The 23,362-nt window shown below is 38.7% G+C and overlaps 1 protein-coding gene across 1 annotated transcript; it reads left to right on the top strand.

Annotated features, from left to right (window-relative positions):
• The first annotated feature begins 201 nt into the window (after window positions 1-201).
• LOC148356947 (ATP-binding cassette sub-family G member 4-like) lies at window positions 202-21,922 on the top strand. The gene is made up of 16 exons (XM_088347691.1): window positions 202-492; window positions 1,656-1,763; window positions 2,027-2,262; window positions 4,118-4,235; window positions 4,305-4,437; window positions 5,259-5,309; window positions 5,379-5,524; window positions 6,188-6,311; window positions 9,570-9,684; window positions 9,748-9,881; window positions 11,305-11,406; window positions 11,478-11,646; window positions 11,720-11,820; window positions 14,485-14,643; window positions 14,805-14,923; window positions 21,126-21,922. The coding sequence occupies exons 3-16, from the start codon at window positions 2,028-2,030 to the stop codon at window positions 21,349-21,351; spliced, it is 1,932 nt and encodes a 643-aa protein (XP_088203817.1). The 5' UTR covers window positions 202-492; window positions 1,656-1,763; window position 2,027; the 3' UTR covers window positions 21,352-21,922.
• The last annotated feature ends 1,440 nt before the right edge of the window (window positions 21,923-23,362 follow it).

Here is a 23,362-nt window from a genome sequence, read left to right as displayed (position 1 = left end):
TTTTGTTAAATCAAACGATGTAAAATACGTGGGGACCAATTTTCTTCTTCAAATTTTGCACTTGAACCTTAAAAAGAACAAACTGTAGACATATACCTGACGTCACTACCAGACGTCACACGCCATTTTACAATTTTATTTTTACTTGTTATGTTTATCTATTTTGTGTGTCTGATTTAAAACTCAAACAACTTGACCTGAAAGTATTTTCTTTTCAAAAAATGAAATGTGGATATTAGGAAAGTGTCACATCAAGTCCGAAGTGACGTTAGCTTTTTTTTTATTCTTTACGTTGAACGATCAAAGAATATAATATCATAGCAGGATGAGGATGGGATACATTTACAGGAAACACACACAAGAAAAGTCGCGTTTTAGCGTCCTAAGGGACGAAAATATATTTATTTCCCAAGTGTTCTTAGAGGGGTGCATTTAAGTATCTTTGATAATCAGAGCTTTCGATGATCGTCGTGGAACATCGCTTTCTTTCAGGTAACTTTACTTTTCTGTATAAAATTGAAGATTTACATATTTGTAAGGAGTTTCAGGTTGCTAATTCCTCTGCAAGATGACTTCCATCCAAATACAAATTCAATAAACCAGATTACTTCTGAGTTTATGCTAGATTCATATGATTATCGTTCCAAAATAAGAATAAAAGAATAAACTCTCAAAAATGTATATGCATCAACAAAAAACGGTATCACAGCATCTTTAAGACATCATAGAGCAGAGATTCACCTCATAGTCTTTGAATTTAGCACTTCTTTCATCTTTTAATACATAGGTAAATGCACACATAAACGAAGTATACAGTTTTTATCGTATTATTTAAAAAATACAGCTTTATAAAGCATATTTATTACATAAAATAAACCATATTTACAGGGATTTAGGAAGTTGAATTGACTGAATATATGGGTGGACAATTTTTTCATTTATTATACTAAAAATAATAATAAATAAATGAATTTAATTGTATGTGCCAAAACAGAGCCCAGAAACCTGGGCGAAAGATTTGTGAAAATAGCCTTTTTTTAAACATTTATTTATGAATATTTATTTTATATTTTATTTGATATTTGCAGTGAATAGATTCATTTCATCAAATTGGTTGAGAAACACCCAGGATTACAGCCAAATCATACATTACGCATACTATATTTTTGTTTTGATGTAATTATTTTTCAATGTTATTTTAATGTCATTCTAATTTTGTCTTTATTTCCATTCTATTCTCTTTCATTGGATTCAATTATATAAGTTTACTCAAATTTTAATGTTAAAGGTGTGGTGCGTAGTTAAAGCTGTCCTCAAAAATCTTTTCTCTATTAAGTATGTTTTAACAATGCCCAACTGAGTTCAAAGAGCCCTAGTGCTTTATTTTCCATCTTCTTTTATCTTACTTTTATCAGGCCTGTTTAAATCATGCATTACTCTGCAACAATCTTTCTACTTAAAGTGATGATTAAAACCTTACATTTTAAAATGTTGCACCCCACCTCTAATGGTATATCATTTTATTTAATTTTATTTATAAATTTTTCACATCATTTTATTTATTTTATTTGTTTTTATTGTATTGTTATTGTTAGCTGCTCATGCTTACTTTTTCATTGGCTTTTTCACTGGGTTTTTCACTGGCTTTTTTACAGGCTTCATTCAGCTGCCCATGCAAGCGAAGATCATGTGATTCAGGCCTCTTCCACTTTTTTCCCCACTTTGTCCTCTGTAGCCACTGAGATTACCCACTTGGCAGCAGGGTATGGATTGTCGCTATTGTTATTTGTGTAAATCACTCTTCCACAGCTGCTAATGCAAGCAAATGTCGCTAAATTCTGTTCTTCAGAGATCTGGCACTTTTTCCACCATTTTCTTCTCTAGTCACTCATGTTATCCGCTTGGCTTACTGCTATTGTTATCTTTAGCCGCTAGGCATATAACTAAGGTTTTTTTTTTCCGATATTTTGATGTCAGGGTTATTGAGTGTTTAATAGAAATTATCACGCCGATTGCCACCTTGTAGCATGTTCCGGAAAGTGCAGGACCGAGCCGCCAGCTGCCTCCAAATGAGAGACAACGGCTCCGACCTTGCTAATCCGGCGCAGCCCCAACTGGGCATCTTTTCGATGTCCACTTTGAAGAAAGTAGACAACAATGATGCTCAACGTCTCAGCCAATTGCCGCGCCAGGGCGCCGTCAACTTGGACTTCAGCGATCTGTCCTACACCATCCAGGAGAGGACCTGCTGCAGGAAGTCAGGTTAAGTCATTGCCGAGCAAACAGAACCCAGATTACCCAACTCTCGGAAAAATGTTCCAATATTGAATATCATTCTGGGGGAAAAAAATGATTTCATTGGTGCTCATGTACAAGCATTCAATCCCAGTTTCCACTCCAGAGTATTTCAAGAGTTGACCTGATCCAATATTGAATGAATGAATGAAGCTTTTATTTCAAACATAACATAACAAAAGCAAAAACAAAACGACAAATCTAAAAAATGAAATAAAACACACAATGTTATCGTACATGTTCGAAAGGGAGTAGGAAGAAGCATATGCTCATTAAATCCTACCCCCTTGACTCTGTTAATAATTGTGTCGCACAGTTAACTCTTCTGTGTATATACATGTAGAAAATAAAGTATTATGATAACATAGTTCTCTTGGGTGCTCATGGTAAAACTGACTGCCATGTGGTGTGTGTTGTCCGGTATATAAGTATCTTTGGACCTGCTACCTTAAGGGGTCCGCACCCAGGCAGCAGGACCATCATTTTTAAGTGTCCTGATCTTTGCATCAAAAAGACAAGGTACAGGAGCTTGAGCCAGATGCCTCCAGCATCAAGCTCCCACTTGTCTACCCTAACTCTGAAATGTGAAGCATACTTCTGTTTTGAGTTCTTTTGAAGCTGTATATCTATGTGATTGTATCCCCATTTATTTAGTTTTTGTTTGTGTTTTACTAGTTTCTATCCTCACCTACATATTTATCCACCTCATAGTTTTTTGTTTATAAATATATGTCGAGATAGTGATGGATTTGCATATGATGGTGACAGTTATATAATAACAATGTTCAACAATAGCAATAGGAATAGACAAAGAGTTGATAATGATAACGACAACAACAACAATATAATACTAGTCATAATAGTCATTTAAATAATAATAAGCTTAATTATTAGCTTGACCGATCTAAAGATAAGGCATCTGCACACTTATATTATTTGGATCCCAATACTACTACTGATAACAATAATAGTTGCATAAATGTTATAAAAATAATTATCATAACAAGAGTTATAATGCCAGATTAATTCATCTTAGTTTTACCCATCTATTAACCATATAATGCTAGTAATCACTAAATATCATTCATACACCAATTATGACAATAACAACAATTAATAGTTATAAATATTATTATTATTATTATTATCACAATAATATAAGAATAACAATAACAATGTTGATTTGCTTGCATCTATTGAATTGAATTGTCCTTATTGTCATTGATATCAACATAGTAAAACATTGACATGGCAATCCAGGGTAAACATGTGAGAAATACTTTAAGGAGAATAAAAATAAAGACTGTTAGGATATAATGACAAAGTAGTGCTTAGAGACTGACCTAAGTCATAGATGTGCAATGAAAGAACAGTGCATCATAACAGTAGTGCAATAATAAGTGGTGCAATAGCAAAAGTCTCAAGATATATATTTTCAGAGTTTTGCATGCTTGTGCAGGGCGGCGATAAGAGAACAATTTTAATTTCATTCTGGTATCAGCCCAAGATATCTGTATTTGATCAATTCCATTATTGGCTCCCATTATTACAGTCAATTCCTGTTTCTGTTCTTGGAAGATTATTAGGGTTGGTCTGATCTGATATTGATATCAGATATTTCCATTTCAATTCAATTTGAGGGGAGCAGGACTAAGATTACATCTGATAATCCGAACCTGAATCTGGACTCCAAATTCATTATTAGAAAATTTGTAGTGAAAATATTAGATTGGTTGATATTGGTCCGGGCTGCAATATCGGTATCATACTGTAAGATGAATAAACCATATTTTTTTTTCCATTCTCTATTTCTCTGGATCAGATATGAAAACCCTGTTGAAGAGTCTATCTGGGCAATTCAACAGCAAAGAGCTCACCGCCATCATGGGACCTTCCGGAGCCGGCAAATCCTCCATGATGAATGTCCTGGCGGGTTACAGGTATAAAGGCCGGGCTGGGACGCAAGTCCTCCAAATGGGTTTTTCTGCATTGGTCTAAATCCTTCGCAGGGAGACGGGCATGAGGGGCAAAATCCTGGTCAACGGTCATCCCAGAGACTTGAAAAAATTCCAAAAGATGTCCTGCTACATCATGCAAAGCGATGTGCTTATGCCGCACCTATCCACCAAGGAGGCCATGATGGTATAGTTATAAAAACTAATAAAAGTATTAAAAACAATGGAAAAAGTGCTGAAAATGAACAAAAAATATCAGAGCCAGAACAGAGGGTAGGCCCAAACGCGTAACGTTTCACAACAAGCTTTATTGCGGAAGCGGAGAAGTCAGGTGCAGGAAAACTAATGCCAGCGATTTGGCGATCGCTGGGCAGGAGAAGCAGGAAGCCCACGAGATCGTAGCGTGGTCTGAATGCGGAAACGAGTGGAGTAGCCGAGACGGGCGATCGGAGCGTGGTCGATGTGCAAAATTGGGTCAAGTAGCCGGAGCAGGAGATCTGGGCGAGGTTGTTGGACAAAACAGGTGAAGTGGTCGGAGACGATTGGGAAGTCAGGGACACACGAGCAGGATACAAGTGAGGACGGGACAGACAGGATCGATACTGGATACAAGATACGGAATAACGGGGCTTGGATCAGGGATTGATATAAGATACAGGATACTGGACAGGCGGGATCGATAATGAGCAGGATACCGGACAGGATACAGGCTACGGGGCTAAGACCAGGGATCGATACAGGATACGGAACAGACTGGACCCATAGTCAAAACGCTTGCCTTGCAAGTGCGGAGGTTTGTTGATGGACTGACAAAGAGGGAATCAAAGCACTGAGCTTAAATAGGAGGGGAACCAGTCAGGAAACGAGCAGCAACTGGATCCAAATGAGCGAGAAAAGTAAAATAAAGTATTGTCTCAAAACCAGCACTTGCATTTAATAAATTATAAATACATAAATGAATAAATATTGAACCCTAAAAAATGGAACCCTCTGTTTTCTGTATATTAGGTGGCCGCCAATCTGAAACTCAACGAGCCCATGAACGTCAAGAAGAAAATCGTAAGTCTTCCCATGTCAAGTATCGCTTTTGGGATTGTTTTGCTGATTACGATTCCTGGTTGGTCACAGGTGAATGAAGTTCTGAGTTCTTTGGGTCTGACCGGCTGTGCTAAAACCCGAACGGACAACTTGTCGGGGGGCCAGTCCAAAAGGTTAGCCATTGGTCTAGAGCTGGTCAACAATCCACCGGTCATGTTCTTCGATGAGCCCATCAGGTATGATGTTCCATGAGGACGTCTTCAATTATTAATTCTCTCAAATTACAAAATCAGCTTCTAAATGTAATTGATTTTGTCCCATCTTTATTTTCTAATGTTGGAAATAAAGTTTTCATTTATTCAAAGTTTTCAAATGTACCCCAAAATTTCATGTCCAGGATGTTTCATAGTTTTATTGACTGAATTTACTTTTTATACGCTGGTTTTGAGTTTCATAGACTGGCTTTAAGTTTTGTTGCCCGGATTTCAGTTAGATGAAAATTAAGGTCAATAAATCTTAAACAGTCAATAAAACTGTAAGCAAGTCATTAAAACTGAGTCTACGAAACTGAAAGGCAGCCTTCAGTAAGGCAGACCAATCAATAACACTGAAATCTAGTCCATAAAACTGAAAGCTGGTCTATGAAACTGAGATCTAGTCTCTTAAATTTAAAGCGAGATAATAATACTAAATTTCGTTCAATGAAACGGAATCAAACTGAAAGCTGGTCAATAAGATTAAAAGCCTTTCTATAAAACTGAAAGCCGTTCAGTATAACTGAAAGTCAATCAAAAAAAACTGAAGGCCAGTCTATGAAACTGAAATCAGATTGATATTTCGAGTGAGGTACGTTTTGACTCAGTCTACAATCAGTTTGAATTTGTGCATTTGTGTCTCAGTGGGTTGGATAGCGCAACGTCCATCCAGGTGATCTCTCTCCTCAAATGTCTCGCTAAAGGGGGGCGGACCATCATCTGCACCATCCATCAGCCCAGCGGGAACCTCTTTCAAATGTTCGACAAGGTAATAGATTTTGGGTTTAATTCGCTCTTTAAATCATTCATTCATCTGAAGAGATGAGTTTCAAATTTCTATCAAGACCAACACAGTAAGAAAAACCTCTGTGTTTTAAGATCTGAAGTCAAGAGTTTGTGTTACACATGGGGCACCACAATATATGATCAGGCTTGACTTCAGGGAACCTCTTTTTTCAACTTTACTGCATTGAAGTTCAATTGCACCTCCGCTACACTAGGAGGCAGTGACATTCTTTGTGGCAGAGTCTTTTGTTTACATTTAACCTCCACGCAGAACATTAATCACCGGGTATAATCATAGAGTATGAAGTGTAGACATTCAGTGTAGCCTGCGCTCAAGTGACCCAATAAAAGAAATAAAAATAACACTGATGCGGGGACAGGTGAGGAGAGACAAGGTTAGGAGACAAACAAAAATATCCTCCCTTAGCACTTCACTGCGACTTTAGAGGGAGCCGAGCAAAGAACGGTGCGCTTGCTTTGTTAAAAATATTGGCAGCGGACAGCACAAAGCCAAAAAAATTAAGCTGTCACTTAAAGACATTACAACCTAATTACACTGATAAGACGCTGGAGTATTCCTGCAGCGAAAATGTGCAGAGCAGCAAAGATTTGGCATGGTGAATTGTTACCATTAATATATCCATCCATCCATTGTCTACAACGCTTATCCTCCATAGGGTCACGGGGGCGCTGCAGCCCATCCCAGGTATCTTCGGGCATCGGGCAGGGGACACCCTGAACTGGTTGCCAGCCAGTCGCAGGGCACACAGGGACAGACAATTCGCTCGCTCATTCATACCTAGGGACAATTTGGACCGGCCAATTAACCTAACATGCATGTTTTTGGAATGTGGGAGGAAACTGGAGTACCCGGAGGAAACCCACCCAAGCATGGGGAGAACATGCAAACTCCACACAGGGGGTTCGATCTCATGACCTCAGAACTGTGCCGCACATGTGCTAACCACTGCTCCGCCGTGCTGCCCACCGTTAATATAGAGCAATCTTAATTTAATTCCCACCAATATTATGTAAGGGGGCTTGCACGAGGGAGTTTTTTCTTCCGAGGGCGGGCTTGAAAGAAAATAATTGAGAAGATTAAGGTTAAGGGTTAGCGTTAAGGGTTAATTTGGTGGATTAGGAATTGAGGCTAGGGTTAGGAGTTATGGGGTTAAGATTAGGACATCCTGTTGTGGAAAATACACTTGCAAATGTAGAATGGATTTGCATACATGTGGAAATTTAGAAAGACTTGCTTACGTTTGTGGGAAAAGGCTGGGTAGACATCCTTGAAGATACTCTTGGCAGACATTAAGTTTCCTTGAAGATAGCGTGCAAGGGACGGGACGCTCTGTACTTGATACGTGATACAGGACCGCCTTTTGGGGTGTACTCAATCGAAGCCTAATCGTCACTACCAGCTTTAAATACATTGTCATGTTCCTAGCTCTGTGAGATCTTTATTGACGCATCAATAAAGTGACATCTCCCTCCGTAACGAGGCTGGCTCTCTGTCTATTTCTTTTATCCACTTATGAGAAGACTTTCTCTCGATTATCGGACCTCCAATTTCTACAACAATCCGGGGTTTGGATTTGGGTTCCTAGGTTAGGGATAGGTGTGAGGGTTTGGGGTAATAGGTTCGGGTTAGGGTTAGGGGTGTAGGTTAGGAGTTATAGGTTTAGGGGGATAACATTAAGTTAGTGGGTTAGGGTTAGGGTTAGAGAGATAGGAGGTTATTGGGGTGGACTTAAGGGTCAGGGTTTCTGGGTTAGTGATAAGGGTTGGAATTTATAGAGTAAGTAATTAGGTTTGTTGGTTAGGTTGCCCCTTGGGGTAAGGGTTGACACTAGGGGTTCAAGTCAGGGAGGTAGGATTAGGAGTTATTAGGGGGTTATGGTTAGCAGGTTATGGGTTGGCGCTAGAGGGTAGGGATTTGGGTTAGGAGTTATGGGTTTAAGCATAGGGGGTTAGTTGTTAAATTAGTTCACAATGGTTCGGGGGTTGGGAGGATGGGGTGATGGTTACTGTGTTCGATTAAGGGGCTTGAGTTCCGACAATCATGTTGATGTGTTTCAAAATATTCCACGTGCCATGGAACTCGAGAAATTATTAAGTTAACTTTTTTAAGTTGACTTTTGACCCGATATTCCCTCGAGCTGTGACGTCATCGGATGACAACAAGGAATCAAAACAATTGTGCGTCCCATTGAAAAACAGACGGCGATCATAGTAATCCATAACACTTACTTCCGCTTGGAATGATGGAAACTTTGCTTACCTTGTCGCTGGGGGACTTCTGACTGATTTGTCCGAGTTGCGTGCTTTGATCATCAAAAGCTGCGTGGGGTAAGTTTACCTGCCGTCGTGAACAGCGTGTGTTCTTTTTTTACCTTCGCCTACCTTTTCAGTATGTGATTGCGACTTTTTCTTTTGTGTTTTTCACTGGTTGTTTTGCAATTAATATAGTATCGTACTGATAGCTCCTCATTAGCATGGGGATCCCGTAGGCTTCCAGTTTCCGATAGCAGTTGGCTAGCTGGGTAGCCTGCAATGCACATTGTTTTTCCCTGGCCAGGTTTATGTTTGTTGTCATGGTAGTTTTTTGTTATTGGCTTTGGTTATCCTGGTTGCTTACTGCATGTTCATTTCTGCATGTTTTGTTTCTGCCTTTTAGCAACCAGCTAGCCTTCCGTGTACCTGACTACCTAGCCTTTTAGCACACTTATTTTTGCCAGTTTGCCGCATTTTGGCTGCTCGCCTTTTGTTTGTACCATTGCTGCACCCACCTGCGACACAACGCCTAAGCATTTCTCACAAAAATTACCAGAACCGTGCTTATAAAACTATAAACCCTTTTGACTAATTATTATGTAAACCAATATGGTGACTGGCTTGCTTTGGTGCTGGTGTTCTTCACGTGACGTCACAGCTCAGGTTTTCAAAGACGAGACTGACTGTTTTCAAAATGCATTATCTCGAAAATAATTGGAATATGCCAATGAAATATACTGTATATAGATATTATGACAAAAACATGTCTTATTTTCTCACATTTTAGATGTTTTAGAATTTGGGTATCCCTTTAAGGGGTGAAAGATAAAGGTTAGTAGTGAGGGGAGTGGGCTAGGGTTAAAGGGTTAGGGTTTGTGAGGTTGGGGGAGGGAAGCAGCTGCGGTACCTGTGCTTTGTTTAAAATTTGGCACCTTACAAGCTGAAGTTGCTCTCTTCTTCCCATCAGTTGTACATCCTGAGTCAAGGCCAATGCATCTACCAGGGGACGGTGCAACACTTGATCCCTCACCTGAGCCAACTCAACCTGGTTTGCCCTCAGTATTACAACCCGGCCGATTTCAGTGAGTGTTGCGAGAACCCGTCTCCTTTCTTTGGCCTGTTATTGACCCGTTTTCCCCCTTAAGTCATCGAAGTAGCGACGGGGACGCACGGGGACATGCAAGCCATCTTGTTCGAGGCAGCACAAGGGAGTCAATGTTGTGAGGACAGCAAGAGAAACTTGGGGGGAGAGGACGCTCACTCCTCCGATAGCGAATTGGTAAGACATCCCGAAGACTTGGAACAGTTCTAGATTTCAGATGTCAGAAAAAAAACATTTTTTTTTAAGTTCATAATTTGTATTTGAATTACTTGAATTTAGATGCTACTGAGGATAAGCAGTGCCGAGTGTGGAAGGATGGATGGATGAAAAAAATAAATACATACATTTGTATAAAAAAGATGAAATAATGAAATCAATAATACATTATAACAAACAATGTAATATAATTTTATGCTAAACAAAAAATGAAAAATTATCTTTAATTAAAAAGTAAAAATAAAATGAAAAACAAGTTAGAAAATGTATTAAACAATAAATAGCAAAAATAATACAATATAATACAGTGATAAAAATATGGAATTTAATTTAAAAATGGAGGATAAAATAACGTGTTTTATTTTTGAAAATGAAAAAAGTTGTAAAAATACATGTTGCATACATTTTAGAAGAATGAAAAATGGAAGATGAGAATAAATTAATAAAATAATAAATTATATGTATAGAAAATATATAACATTATTGATGAAAATGGGTTACTTATTGGGTTTTTGAAATACAGGGTTAAAAAAAATTAAAAAATTAAAAAAAAAGTATTTGGGAAATGAAAACGTTGCATTCAAGCAGATAAAAATTATACATAAATAAACATTATAAGAATGAGTAGATAAAAAATAAATTAATCAAAGAATGTAAACTTAAAAAAAATTAAAGAAAAAAATAAATAAAATGAACCACAAAATTAATGTAAAAAATTAGAAAGAATTATATAAAATAAAATTATTCTTTTTTGCTATGATATTTCAATCAGTAAAAAAATGAACTAAAAATATTTTTCAAAATAACTGATTCAAAAATTAAAGAAATAATAGAATATAGATTAAATAACTCCCCCCACCCCAAAACTAAAAAAGTGCTTTGATTAACATTTCTTTATGCAGTCAATAAAATAATAAATTATATGTATAGAAAATATATAATATTATTGATGAAAATGAGTTAGTTATTGGTTTTTTTTAAATACAGGATTAAAATAAAATGTAAAAATGAAATAAAAAGTATTTGGGAAATGAAAACGTTGCAATTTAATCATGCTTTCAAGCGGATAAAAATTATACAGAAATAAACATTATAAGAATGAGTAGATAATAAATAAATTAAACAAAGAATGTAAACTTATAAAAAAAATAAAATAAAATAAAAAATTAAAATGAACCACAAAATTAATGTAAAAATTTAAAAAGAATTATATAAAATAAAATTATTCTTTTTTGCTATGATATTTCAATCATTAAAAAAATGAACTAAAAATATTTTTCAAAATAACTGATTCAAAAATTAAAGAAATAATAGAATATAGATTAAATAACTCCCCCCACCCCAAAACTAAAAAAAGTGCTTTGATAAACATTTCTTTACGCAGTCATTGGCTCCCCTGCCCAATGCTCGAGACTTTGCCACCAGTACCTTGCAACAGTTCTACATCCTCTTCAAAAGAAACCTGGTATCCATATGCAGAGACGCGGTAAGACTTTTCCATCCCAAAGAGTTCTGAGACTATTGTGAGAATTGTGATTGAGGGAACGGTCTATGAAGGTTCTGACCCACCTCCAAGTGGCCTCCCACATCGTGATCGGCATCTTGATCGGTCTCCTTTACCTCGATATCGGAAACGACGCCCAACACGCCTTCAACAACACCGGCTTCCTTTTCTTCTCTATGCTGTTCCTGATGTTTGGCGCCCTGATGCCAACCGTCCTCACTTGTGAGCAATGCAGAAGGTGGAGGGACTCATTAAGGTGGCACGCTTAGAACCAATTGGGCTTTTTGTTGTCCAGTTCCTCTGGAGATGTCGGTTTTTGTCAGGGAACATTTGAACTCCTGGTACAGCCTCAATGCCTACTACATGGCCAAAAGCTGTGCGGACATCCCCTTTCAGGTAAGATTTGCAGCACCTTGTTTTTATGGGACCGATGGTTGTGTACCCTCCCGGAACTCTTCAGTTTATCCTTTGCTATGGACTTGCTCTTTCTTCTCCTGGAATATCCACCTTTTTGGGCTGTTAATATATATATATATATATATATATATATATATATATATATATATATATATATATATACAGGGAGTGCAGAATTATTAGGCAAGTTGTATTTTTGAGGATTAATTTTATTATTGAACAACAACCATGTTCTTAATGAACCCAAAAGTCTCATTAATATCAAAGCTGAATATTTTGGAAGTTGGAGTGGGGCTTTTTTAGTTTTAGCTATTTTAGGAGGATATCTGTGTGTGCAGGTGACTATTACTGTGCATAATTATTAGGCAACTTAACAAAAAACAAATGTACCCATTTCAATTATTTATTTTCATCAGGGAAACCAATATAACAGCTCAACATTCACAAATATACATTTCTTACATTCAAAAACAAAACAAAAACAAATCAGTGACCAATATAGCCACCTTTCTTTGTAAGGACACTCAAAAGCCTGCCATCCATGAATTCTGTCAGTGCTTTGATCTGTTCACGATCAACATTGCGTGCAGCAGCAACCACAGCCTCCCAGACACTGTTCAGAGAGGTGTACTGTTTTCCCTCCTTGTAAATCTCACATTTGATGAGGGACCACAGGTTCTCTATGGGGTTCAGATCAGGTGAACAAGGAGGCCATGTCATTAGTTTTTCTTCTTTTAGACCCTTTCTTGCCAGCCACGCTGTGGAGTACTTGGATGCGTGTGATGGAGCGTTGTCCTGCATGAAATTCATGTTTTTCTTGAAGGATGCGGACTTCTTCCTGTACCACTGCTTGAAGAAGGTGTCTTCCAGAAACTGGCAGTAGGACTGGGAGTTGAGCTTGAGTCCATCCTCAACCCGAAAAGGCCCCACAAGCTCATCTTTGATGATACCAGCCCATACCAGTACCCCACCTCCACCTTGCTGGCGTCTGAGGCGGACTGGAGCTCTCTGCCCTTTACCGATCCAGCCACGGGCCCATCCATCTGGCCCATCAAGACTCACTCTCATTTCATCAGTCCATAAAACCTTAGAAAAATCCGCCTTGAGATTTTTCTTGGCCCAGTCTTGACGTTTCAGCTTGTGTGTCTTGTTCAGTGGTGGTCGTTTTTCAGCCTTTCTTACCTTGGCCATGTCTCTGAGTATTGCACACCTTGTGCTTTTGGGCACTCCAGTGATTTTGCAGCTCTGAAATATGGCAAAACTGGTGGCAAGTGGCATCTTGGCAGCTGTACGCTTGACTTTTCTCAGTTCACGGGCAGTTATTTTGCGCCTTGGTTTTTCTACACGCTTCTTGCGACCCTGTTGACTATTTTGAATGTAACGCTTGATTGTTCGATGATCACGCTTCAGAAGCTTGGCAATTTTAAGAGTGCTGCATCCCTCTGCAAGATATCTCACTATTTTTGACTTTTCAGAGCCTGTCAAGTCCCTCTTCTGACCCATTTTGCCAAAGGAAAGGAAGTTGCCTAATAATTATGCACACCTGATATAGGGTGTTGATGTCATTAGACCACACCCCTTCTCATTACAGAGATGCACATCACCTGATATGCTTAATTGGTAGTAGGCTTTCGAGCCTATACAGCTTGGAGTAAGACAACATGCATAAAGAGGATGATGTGGTCAAAATACTCATTTGCCTAATAATTCTGCACTCCCTGTATATATATATATATATATATATATATATATATATATATATATATATATATATATATATATATATATATATTTTGTTCTTTTTTTCTTTCTTTCTTTCTTCCTTTCTTGCATTTGTATTCCATTTGCCCATTTCCTGGAATTTTCTTCTTTTTTGCCATTTTACTGGATTTTTTTTTATCTGCCTGTTTTTTATATTCTGCCTTCCCCTCCTGGGGATTTTGTCTTTCTGGATTGGGTCTTTTCTTCCCAGATTTTACCATCTATCTGTCCTACACTGGAATTTTCTTTCTGACCTTCTTATGGATTTTCTTTTTTGGCATTTTTGCTAGATTTTTTCTATCTGTCTTTCCCCCTGGATTTTTTTATTACAGGACACTCGATCTTTCTGCCCCTTTTGGATATTTTATCCAATTTATCAGCTGTTTTTTGGGATATTATATCTACCTAACTGTCTATTTTGCTGGATCTTTATTGGTTCATGTATTTTTCTAAGTTTACCTATCTGCCCCTTTACAGTATTTTTCAAGCAGTCTATTGCCCCCTTCTGGATTTTTCTGTGTATCTGACTGTCCTTTTTCTGCCCTTTATGGAGAAAAATCCTTCCTTTTTGGGGATTTGGGGAATGAATCATCAGCTTTTCTCATTTCTATTTAAGTGACCTCTTTCTGGATTTTTATATCTTTTTGCTTTTGTATCTGGATTTTCTTTGTACATGTAATTTTTCTGGGTTTTCCTATCTGCCCCTTTTTCTAGATATTTATATATGTCTAGTTGCCCTCAAATGTTTTTTCTAGCTAGCTAACTGTTTTGCTGGATTTTTCTATCCTCCCTTTTCTGTCTTGTGGCACCAGAAAGAGGCCAAAAAGAATGAATTCCGTAGTAATAGTAGTAAACGAGTAAAAATATGATAATCTCTTGCAGATTATCTGTCCAGTCCTGTACTGCAGTATCGTTTACTGGATGACGAGCCAGCCTCCAGAAGCGATTCGGTTCCTGCTGTTCCTGGCTTTGTCCACAGCCATCCCGATGGTGGCACAGTCTCTAGGCCTGCTCATCGGGGTGGTGTCTCCTTCACCACAGGTCAAACTTTCTGTAATAGAAAATCCAGATCCGGAAAAGGAAAATGGTGGACGAAAAGAACCTAAAAAAGACAGATATTCACCTTCTGGATCTGGATTCGCTATGGTTAGAGGCTTCTCTTTAATTCATTTGATTTCTTTGTCATCAATGATAACTCCCAGGTGGCGACCTTTGCTGGACCAATCACAGCCATCCCCATCATCCTCTTTTCTGGATTTTTTGTGAATTTCAGCACTATTCCGTACTACCTGCAGTGGACCTCCTACGTCTCCTATGTCAGGTAACTTTGGCACCTTATTAATAAACTTCCATTTCTGAATTTGTTCCTTTTTTAATAAACTCCCATTAAAGAAAATAAGTAACTACAAGAAATCATATTAAAAACAAAAAAGCAACTAAAAACAATTAAAATGACATACCTAACTAAAAGACATTATCTCATCTCATCTCATTAGCTACACATTAGCTTATCTTCAGTAGGGTCGCAGGGTTGCTGGAGCCCATCTCAGCAATCATCGGGCAGTGGGCAGGGGACACCCTGAACTGGTTGCCAGCCAATCGCAGTAAAAGACATTATATGAATGTATATTTTATTACAAAAAAGAAGCCAAACAAACATCCTTACATTTTGCAAAATATTTCTCACACACCTGTCTTACTGCAAACACCTGATCCACACATCATCTTCCTTTACGGAAACCACTCTGCTCCTCTATCACCACCACCTCTGTTTTTTCTCTCACTCTCTTAATCAAGACTCTTCCATACAGTTTACCCGGCACAGACAACAAACTGATACTTCTCTAATTGCTACCATCACACTTATCACCTTTACCCTTGTACAATAGCACCATACATGCACAACACCAATCAACAGGAACAACACCACTTAAAAAGCATACAATCAACAAGCTTACTAACGGGTCAACCATAGCCGTGCCACCTTTGTTCAAACATTCAGCAGTACAACCATCCGACCCAGGCGCCTTCCTATCTTTAATTTCTTTCACTGCATCTTGCGCCTAAGATGTTTCCACAGGCTTTGCTTTTAAATCACCCAACATTGTTATTCTCCCCATACCACCGATCGCCTCGACTCTCACGTCTCTCCAATCCTCCACATTCAGCAACTCCTCTAAATACTCTGCCGATCTCGTCCTGACTGCACTACCCCTAACCAGCAATCTACCTATCTAAATTAAATACAATTGGAATAAATGATAATAAATGAAATGAAATGTTTATTGAAGGTATTGTTGGATACATTAATCAAAACATGACACAAAAAGAAAAACTAATGCTGAGAGTGAGCATGGCCAAATATGGTCACCTTACGCCCCCTCCCCTAAGGAAATTTGACAGATCTGTTTCTGCCAACCTTTGCTTAAAGGTTTGCACCGTATTTGCACTAATAACCCAGTCAGGCAAAAAATTCCAAATTTTTGGTATCCTGAAAGAAATAAAGTTTCCATGCAAGTTGCTGGTAGGTCTAGGCACCCGTAACTTATATCTGTGACCACGTAAACCATCAACACGACAGAACTCAAAAAATTGATCAAAAGGCACATCGATCATTCCATGCAGTACTTTGAACACAAAAATTAAATCAAATCGAATTCTACGGAGCTCCAAAAAGTCCAAGTTCAGTCTTTGTAGTCTTTCCGGATATGACAAGCTGTGCATCCCAGGTATCCGCTTCGTATACCGTCGTTGAACTCCTTCCAGTAGGTTAATGTCCTTGAGTAAGTAAGGGTTCCAAACATTGTGTTATATTCTAACCCGGGTCTAACATAAACGCAAAACATTCGAACTAAGAATGCTGGGTTCTTGTTGTAAAAGTTTCTGTAAATGTTTGATGCTATGTTATTGGCTTTGTTGGTAATTTTGGCGATATGCGTGATAAACTTTAAGTTTGAAGTAAGAGTGACACCCAGATCCTTATGTTCAGTAACAACATGCAAATCATGATCATTAATGTTATACAGCGGAACAGAACCATGTAAAAACGACTGTGCTAAGCATTTATGAGATGACAATTGCAGTTGCCACTTTTCGGACCAAAGAAAAACTGATTTAATGTCATTTTGGAGAGAATCAATTGTTCCTGTCACCTGGGTTTTTGGTAAGAAAGCTGACAGTTTAGCATCATCGGCAAAAATTGAGATGTCACTACTTTGAATGGCCTCAGGTAGGTCGTTCACAAATAACAGAAATAATAATGGTCCTAGTACTGAGCCCTGCGGTACCCCACTACAAACTTCCGACCACGCTGAAAGAACATCATCAATTTGTACGCATTGTTTACGATTTGACAAATATGCTGTTATCCATTCAGGCAGTTTTCCCCTAATACCATAGCATTTCAGTTTTTGCAAAAGCTTGTTATGAGACACTTTATCAAAAGCCTTGCAAAAGTCTAAGTAAACAACATGACCAGCCATATTGTAAACAAAAAAACATACTGGTAATATTATTCAAATGAGCTATTAAGTTAGTCATGGTAGAATGTCCGGACCTAAACCCATGTTGTTTAAACGTAAAAAGATTGTGTTCCTGTATAAATTTCCAAATGGCTTCTGAGATAATTTTCTCAAACACTTTACAGACGCAGCTAGGCAAGCTAACTGGTCTATAGTTGGCTGCACTTGTTTTGCTCCCCCCTTTAAAAATCGGTATGACAATAGCACTAAGCCAGTCCTCAGGCAGCTGTGAATCCTCAAAAGATCTAGAGAACAGGTAAAATAATGGTTCACATAAAAAGTCAGCAAGTTTTTTAAGCAAGAAATTTGGAATTTTATCAGGGCTGGCTGAAAATTTGCTGGGAAGTTTTATCAAGTATCTATGAATTAACTCCTTTGAAAGTTCCACAGAATTTAGAACAGCTGAAGTTCTGCTGGGAAAGTCGGGTGAAACACCATTGTCACGACCAAAAACACTGGCATACTGATCATTTAATATACGGACATTGTCAGCATTATCTGTAGCAACGGTACCGTCAGATGCCTTCAGGTTGGGAATAGATGCCTTAGAAATTAGTTTACGGTTGATGTATGAAACGAATTTACGAGTATTATTAGCCTCTAAAACTTTATTTTCCTCAGCCACCCTTTCCCGCCTGATGGCCTTCCGCAGTTCCCTTGAAGCATCTTGATAACTTTCCAAGTATGCCAACTGATCACGTTTATAAAGCTTGTGAATAAACTGCTTTCGCCTATGCAATTCAGCTATATCACGGTTGACGTGAGGTGTAACAGCAACTGAGGGTATGTATACAAAGTGTAAACAACAGATTTAAATATTGCCCACATTTCTTCAATATTCCCACAATTATCAAAAGAGCGGTACCAGTTGACACTAGACAGAAAGTATCTCATGCCATGTAGATCACAGTCTTTAAAATTTATGTAATTCTGAGCAGCGGTGTCTTTTTTAAGAGCCAGGTTAAGTTGGAAAGTAACAGAATCGTGATCACTGGTAGAGAAACTCGGCCCAACGTCAATGTTTTTAATCAGATATCTGTCAGTGGAAAACACAAGGTCTAATACGTTGGACCCCCTGGTTGGTTTATCGACATGCTGAAAGAAACCTGCATTTGAAACCAAGTTTTTGAACATTGAAGTTAGATTAGTATCAGAATTTTGAAGAAAACTGTAGTGAAGGTCAGGAAAGTTAAAATCACCCATAAGTAGAATTTGCAATTTAGTATCAAAAATAGAATTCAGATGTTCGAACATAGCGACGTTGGCCTGAAAAGAGCTCAGACCAGAGCGATATACATGCACTATTCTCAGCTTCACCCCAGAAATAAGAATATCACAACTCAATAACTCAATTCTATCGAATTGATAATTAGCGACAGAAAACACAGCTATACAATGAGAAACCATGAGCAAAACTCCTCCATGTTGGGCATTTTTACGGTCAGTTCTAATGGACTGATATTTCTCTATAGTTGGCCCTGTGTCACCAGCGGAGTACCAAGTTTCTGTAATTGCCAAAATATCAGGGGTGTAGAAATTGATGTACGAGATCAAGTCATCTGCCTTAGAAGTCAAAGTTTGGGCATTAATGAGATGAATCAAGGGGCTGTTCAATAAAGGCGAAGGCGACCTTAGGCAAGTCCCGGCTTGACAATAATTTTCCCGTCCCGTATAATAATGTTTACTTCACCTTCGTCCCGACGGCGCTTAAGTTCGTCCTGTAGTTCCCTGTCGCGTTCCCTTTCTTTTGGTGTCATATCTGGACAAACAAATCCAGAAGACAACGTCGGGAAGGTACTTTTCACCCGATTGAATCCACGGAGAAACGCCAACCTTGATCTTGTATTCCGGAATCGGATCTTCACAATCCTGGGTTTACCATCATTCCTCAGCCTTCCATCACGAAAAACTTCCAGAATGTCCTGTTTCTCTACTCCCGGGACTGCTTCGGCGACTTCCTGAAAGAGCTGGGTATCCTGGACAGCTTCCCCATTTTCTCGATGTGTCTTTGCTCCAACCACCACGAGATTTTATCATACTGGACTGTCTCGGAAAATTATAATATTGTGATAAAGTTCTTTATTTTCTGTAATGCAATTAAAAAAACAAAAATGTCATACATTCTGGATTCATTACACATCAACTGAACTATTTCAAGCCTTTTATTATTTGAATATTGCTGAATTTGGCTTACAGCTTAAGAAAACTCAAAAATCCTATCTCAAAATATTAGAATATCATGAAAAAGTATACAAGTAGGCTATTCAACTAATCACCTGAATCATCTAATTAACTCGAAACACCTTGCGAGGGTTTCCTGAGCCTTAAAAACACTCAGCTTGGTTCAGTAAACTAAATCACTGCTGATCTGACTGCTGTCCAGAGGACAATCATTGATACCCTCCATCAGGAGGGTAAGACACAAAAAGAAATTTCTCAAAGAGCAGGCTGTTCACAGAGTGCAGTTTCAAAGCATATCCACAAAAAGTCTGTTGGAAGGGAAAAATGTGGCCGGAAACGCTGCACAACCAAGAGAGATGACCGCAGCCTTAACAAAATTGTGAAGAAGAGCCGCTTCCAGAATTTGAGGGAGCTTCAAAGACAGTGGGCTGAAGCTGGAGTCCAGGTATCAAAAGCCACAGTTCACAGACGTGTCCGGGAAATGGGCTACAATAGCCGTATTCCCATGGTCAAGCCACTTCTGAACTCAAGACAACGGAAGAAGCGTCTGACTTGGGCTATGGAGAAGAAGCACAGGACAGTTGCAGAGTGGTCCAAAGTCCTCTTTTCAGACAAAACCAAGTTTTGCATTTCATTTGGAAGTCAAGGCGCCAGAGTCTGGAGAAAGGCTGGAGAGGAGCAAAATCCAAGTTGCTTGAAATCCAGTGTCAAGTTCCCACAGTCAGCAATGGTTTGGGGAGCCATGTCAGCCGATAAAGTATTATTTTTTATGTTATGGACAGAGAAATTGTGGGTCCACTGTGTTTCATCAAGTCCAGAGTAAATGCAACTGTGTACCAAGAAATTTTAGAGCACTACGTGCTTCCATCTGCTGAAAAGCTCTATGGAGATGAGGATTTCATTTTCCAGCATGATCTGGCACCTGCCCACAGTGCCAAAACCACCAGTAACTGGTGCACTGACCGTGGCATCACTGTCCTTGATTGGCCTGCTAATTCCCCTGACCTGAACCCCATCGAGAATTTGTGGGGTATAATTAAGAAGAAGATGAAAGACACCAGACCTACAAATGCAAATGAGCTGAAGGCCGCTATCGAAGCATCCTGGGCATCAATAACCCCTCAGCAATGCCACAGGCTGATTGCCTCCATGCCACGCCGGATTGATGCAGTAATCCGTGCAAAAGGATTCCCAACCAAGTACTGAGTGCATCAATGGACATTTTCAAATGTTTGATTTAGTTTTGCTGTTATAAAATTATTTTTTTACTTGGTCTGAGGAAGTATTGTAATTTTTTGAGATAGGATTTTTGAGTTTGCTTAAGCTGTAAGCCAAATTCAGCAATATTCAAATAATAACAGGCTTGAAATGGTTCAGTTGATGTGTAATGAATCCAGAATGTATGACATTTTTGTTTTTTTAATTGCATTTTAGAAAATAAAGAACTTTATCACAATATTCTAATTTTCTGAGACAGTCCAGTATGTTATTCTAAAAAAATGATCATTAAAATAAAACATTTACGCTTAAAGAAGTAAAAAAAAAATTGTGCGTATAATAGATTGTAACAAATAATATATTATCTCCTTTTGAAAAATAGTAAATTTAAAAAATTAACTCGAATTGACACATGTTCTTGTCTTGCATTGTCCTCAATATGACTACATCGATTCGATTCTGGGGGAAAACAAAACAAAAAACGCGAAACAAAAAAGTATAAACTAAGGGAATTATTTCTGGTTCTGGATTTTTAAAGAGATCCGGCCCGTCTCGATCTCCGGCCCGGTTATGTGAGTTGCAAACCCTATCTTTCCCTCGCAGGTACGGCTTCGAGGGCGTGATCCTGTCCATTTACGGCATGAACCGAAGCGATCTTCATTGCGACGTGGAGCAATGTAATTTCCAGGACCCGCAACAAATTATACACTTGCTGGATGTGGAGGACGCCAAACTCTACGTGGATTTTATTGTCCTGGGAATTTTTTTTCTTCTCATCCGCGTGGCCACCTATTTGTTCCTGCGCTACAAAATCTCCTCCAATCGCTGAGCTATGCTAATGACCGCTAGCCGTTGTTTGCACGTAACTCAAGTGAAATTCTTGAAAAAGTCACATTTTTTGCTCTGCATCTTCCTTACAAAGTTTTTGTTTTGATCTCATATCCTTTAGATGATTGTAGGTCCTTGCTTTCCGGATTCCCGTAAAGAAAACCGCTCGTGATTGTTTTTTATCATTTGTAGCATATAGAGTGCTTTGACGTCCTAAGATTACCCACAATGCATTGCTGGCGGGCATTTTGGAAGTCAACAAAGCTTTTTACTTCATTGTTATTGTTCAGCGAACCAGTTAGATTCTACATTGTAATGCCGAATACGTGCGTTATTGTTGGCTGTTGTAGCCGAGGGGAAAAGGGTGGGAAGGGCTTCTTTAGACTTCCGAAGTGTGTTTACGATCAGGGCATTGAAGCTCAGGCGAAAAGTCAACGGCGAAGACGAATGTGGCTGGCAGCTATCAACCGGTCGAATTTGCCAAAGCTTGACTGTGTTCGTGTTTGTTCCGACCACTTTCTGACTGGTAAGTTGAATTATTTATGATGTAGAAATAAATTTTAAAAAGGTTATGGGACATGTGTACTTCATGACAACAGCTCGACGACCCCAAACTACTTTTATAACATATATGTGAGGTATTTCGCCGAAAACGACATTTAAAAACCGAACAAAACTCCGTTTCTCATTCGTTCACTATTTTGGTGGAGAAATTCAACGCGGTTTCAGGGAAAGAGAGTCTCCTTAAAGCCCCCGAAAGCTAAGCTAACTTAGCCACCGGTGCGCCGTTCGGAGAAGCGTTGTCTTTCCCGGGTTGTTCAACATAGAACAAAAGGGAAGCAACATGAGAACAACATTCCCCTAAACCTGCAACACAGTTGCAATGGGCACACAGAATCGATGATGACTTGTCAACAATGATCCATGGTTGTAAACTTGGCTGAGACAAACTCTGAGAATGTAGAACTTTCCCTTTCACAGTCTTGTTTTCATCACCTTTGCTTGTGTGCACAGACACATCCCGAACCCAACCAGACACAAATCTGTCGTAGGCTTCCATACTAATTTTGAAAATCCTTCAGTTCACAAAAGGGACTTGGGTGGAAAATAAGATAGTTAACAAGTTCGATGTAAGTCACACACGGCAACAAATCGGGATCAGACTTCCGGTCCTTGTTTTTAATTTTGTAGGGATCCAATTTTCCAATAAAATGCAACTTCGCAGCGTACCGCTCGCGTGCTTGCTTGTCTAAACTCTCCACGTAGTTTTCCATAGTGTGGATGGACAAAATCCGTACACAAACGAAGCTAGTTGAGTAAATAAATAGACAAACTGAGTAAATATTTGCTCCTCTCGCTATCACCGCTTGTAATCGACTGACTTCCGAGATGGCGGAACGAAGCCGTGTTACTATTTTTAGCACAAAGCTCGGAGCCCTCTATAGTTAATTAACATTTTGTTGTGAGATACTGAGTTGCTCGACATGAATGAGGTTTATTATAAAAAAAAGTTCAAAAATGAAGTAGCTTGGACGTTCACTGTAGAACGATAATATACATGCATATATAATTGAGTAGAATTTTATTATTCAAATTATGAATTCATTTTCTGCTTTAAATTATTGTTGGTGATATACTGATTAAAGGGATAACCAGAAACCTGTCTTTTTTCATTTTCTCCTTTTATACTTCCTTTTTTTCTTAACTTCTTTATACAACGTAATAATTCGTAATGTAATGCATCAAAGCAAACGAGCCGTTTGAGAGCCGGCTCTCTTGAGTTGAGCCGAAAAAGCCGGTTCTGTAAAAAGAGACGGACTTCCTTTCACTACACAACTCAAACTCGTTTGACTTGATTGATTTGCAGTTTCGTGATAGTCGGTGTATACCGGATGGTGCCCATAATTAACAAATTTGCGTTTTTCCGTACAGATTTTCTTGTACGTCATACAAGTCCTAAAATGCATAATAAACGTACTTTATACGGCAAAAACATACAGGTTGACAGGTAT

The sequence above is a fragment of the Urocampus carinirostris genome, chromosome 11 (assembly GCF_059441175.1).
Source record: "Urocampus carinirostris isolate Australia breed hairy pipefish chromosome 11, RoL_Ucar_1.0, whole genome shotgun sequence".
Taxonomy (NCBI): Eukaryota; Metazoa; Chordata; class Actinopteri; order Syngnathiformes; family Syngnathidae; genus Urocampus; species Urocampus carinirostris.
The sequence above is the reverse complement of the archived record's forward strand: the minus strand, read 5'-3'. Positions and strand labels throughout refer to the sequence as shown.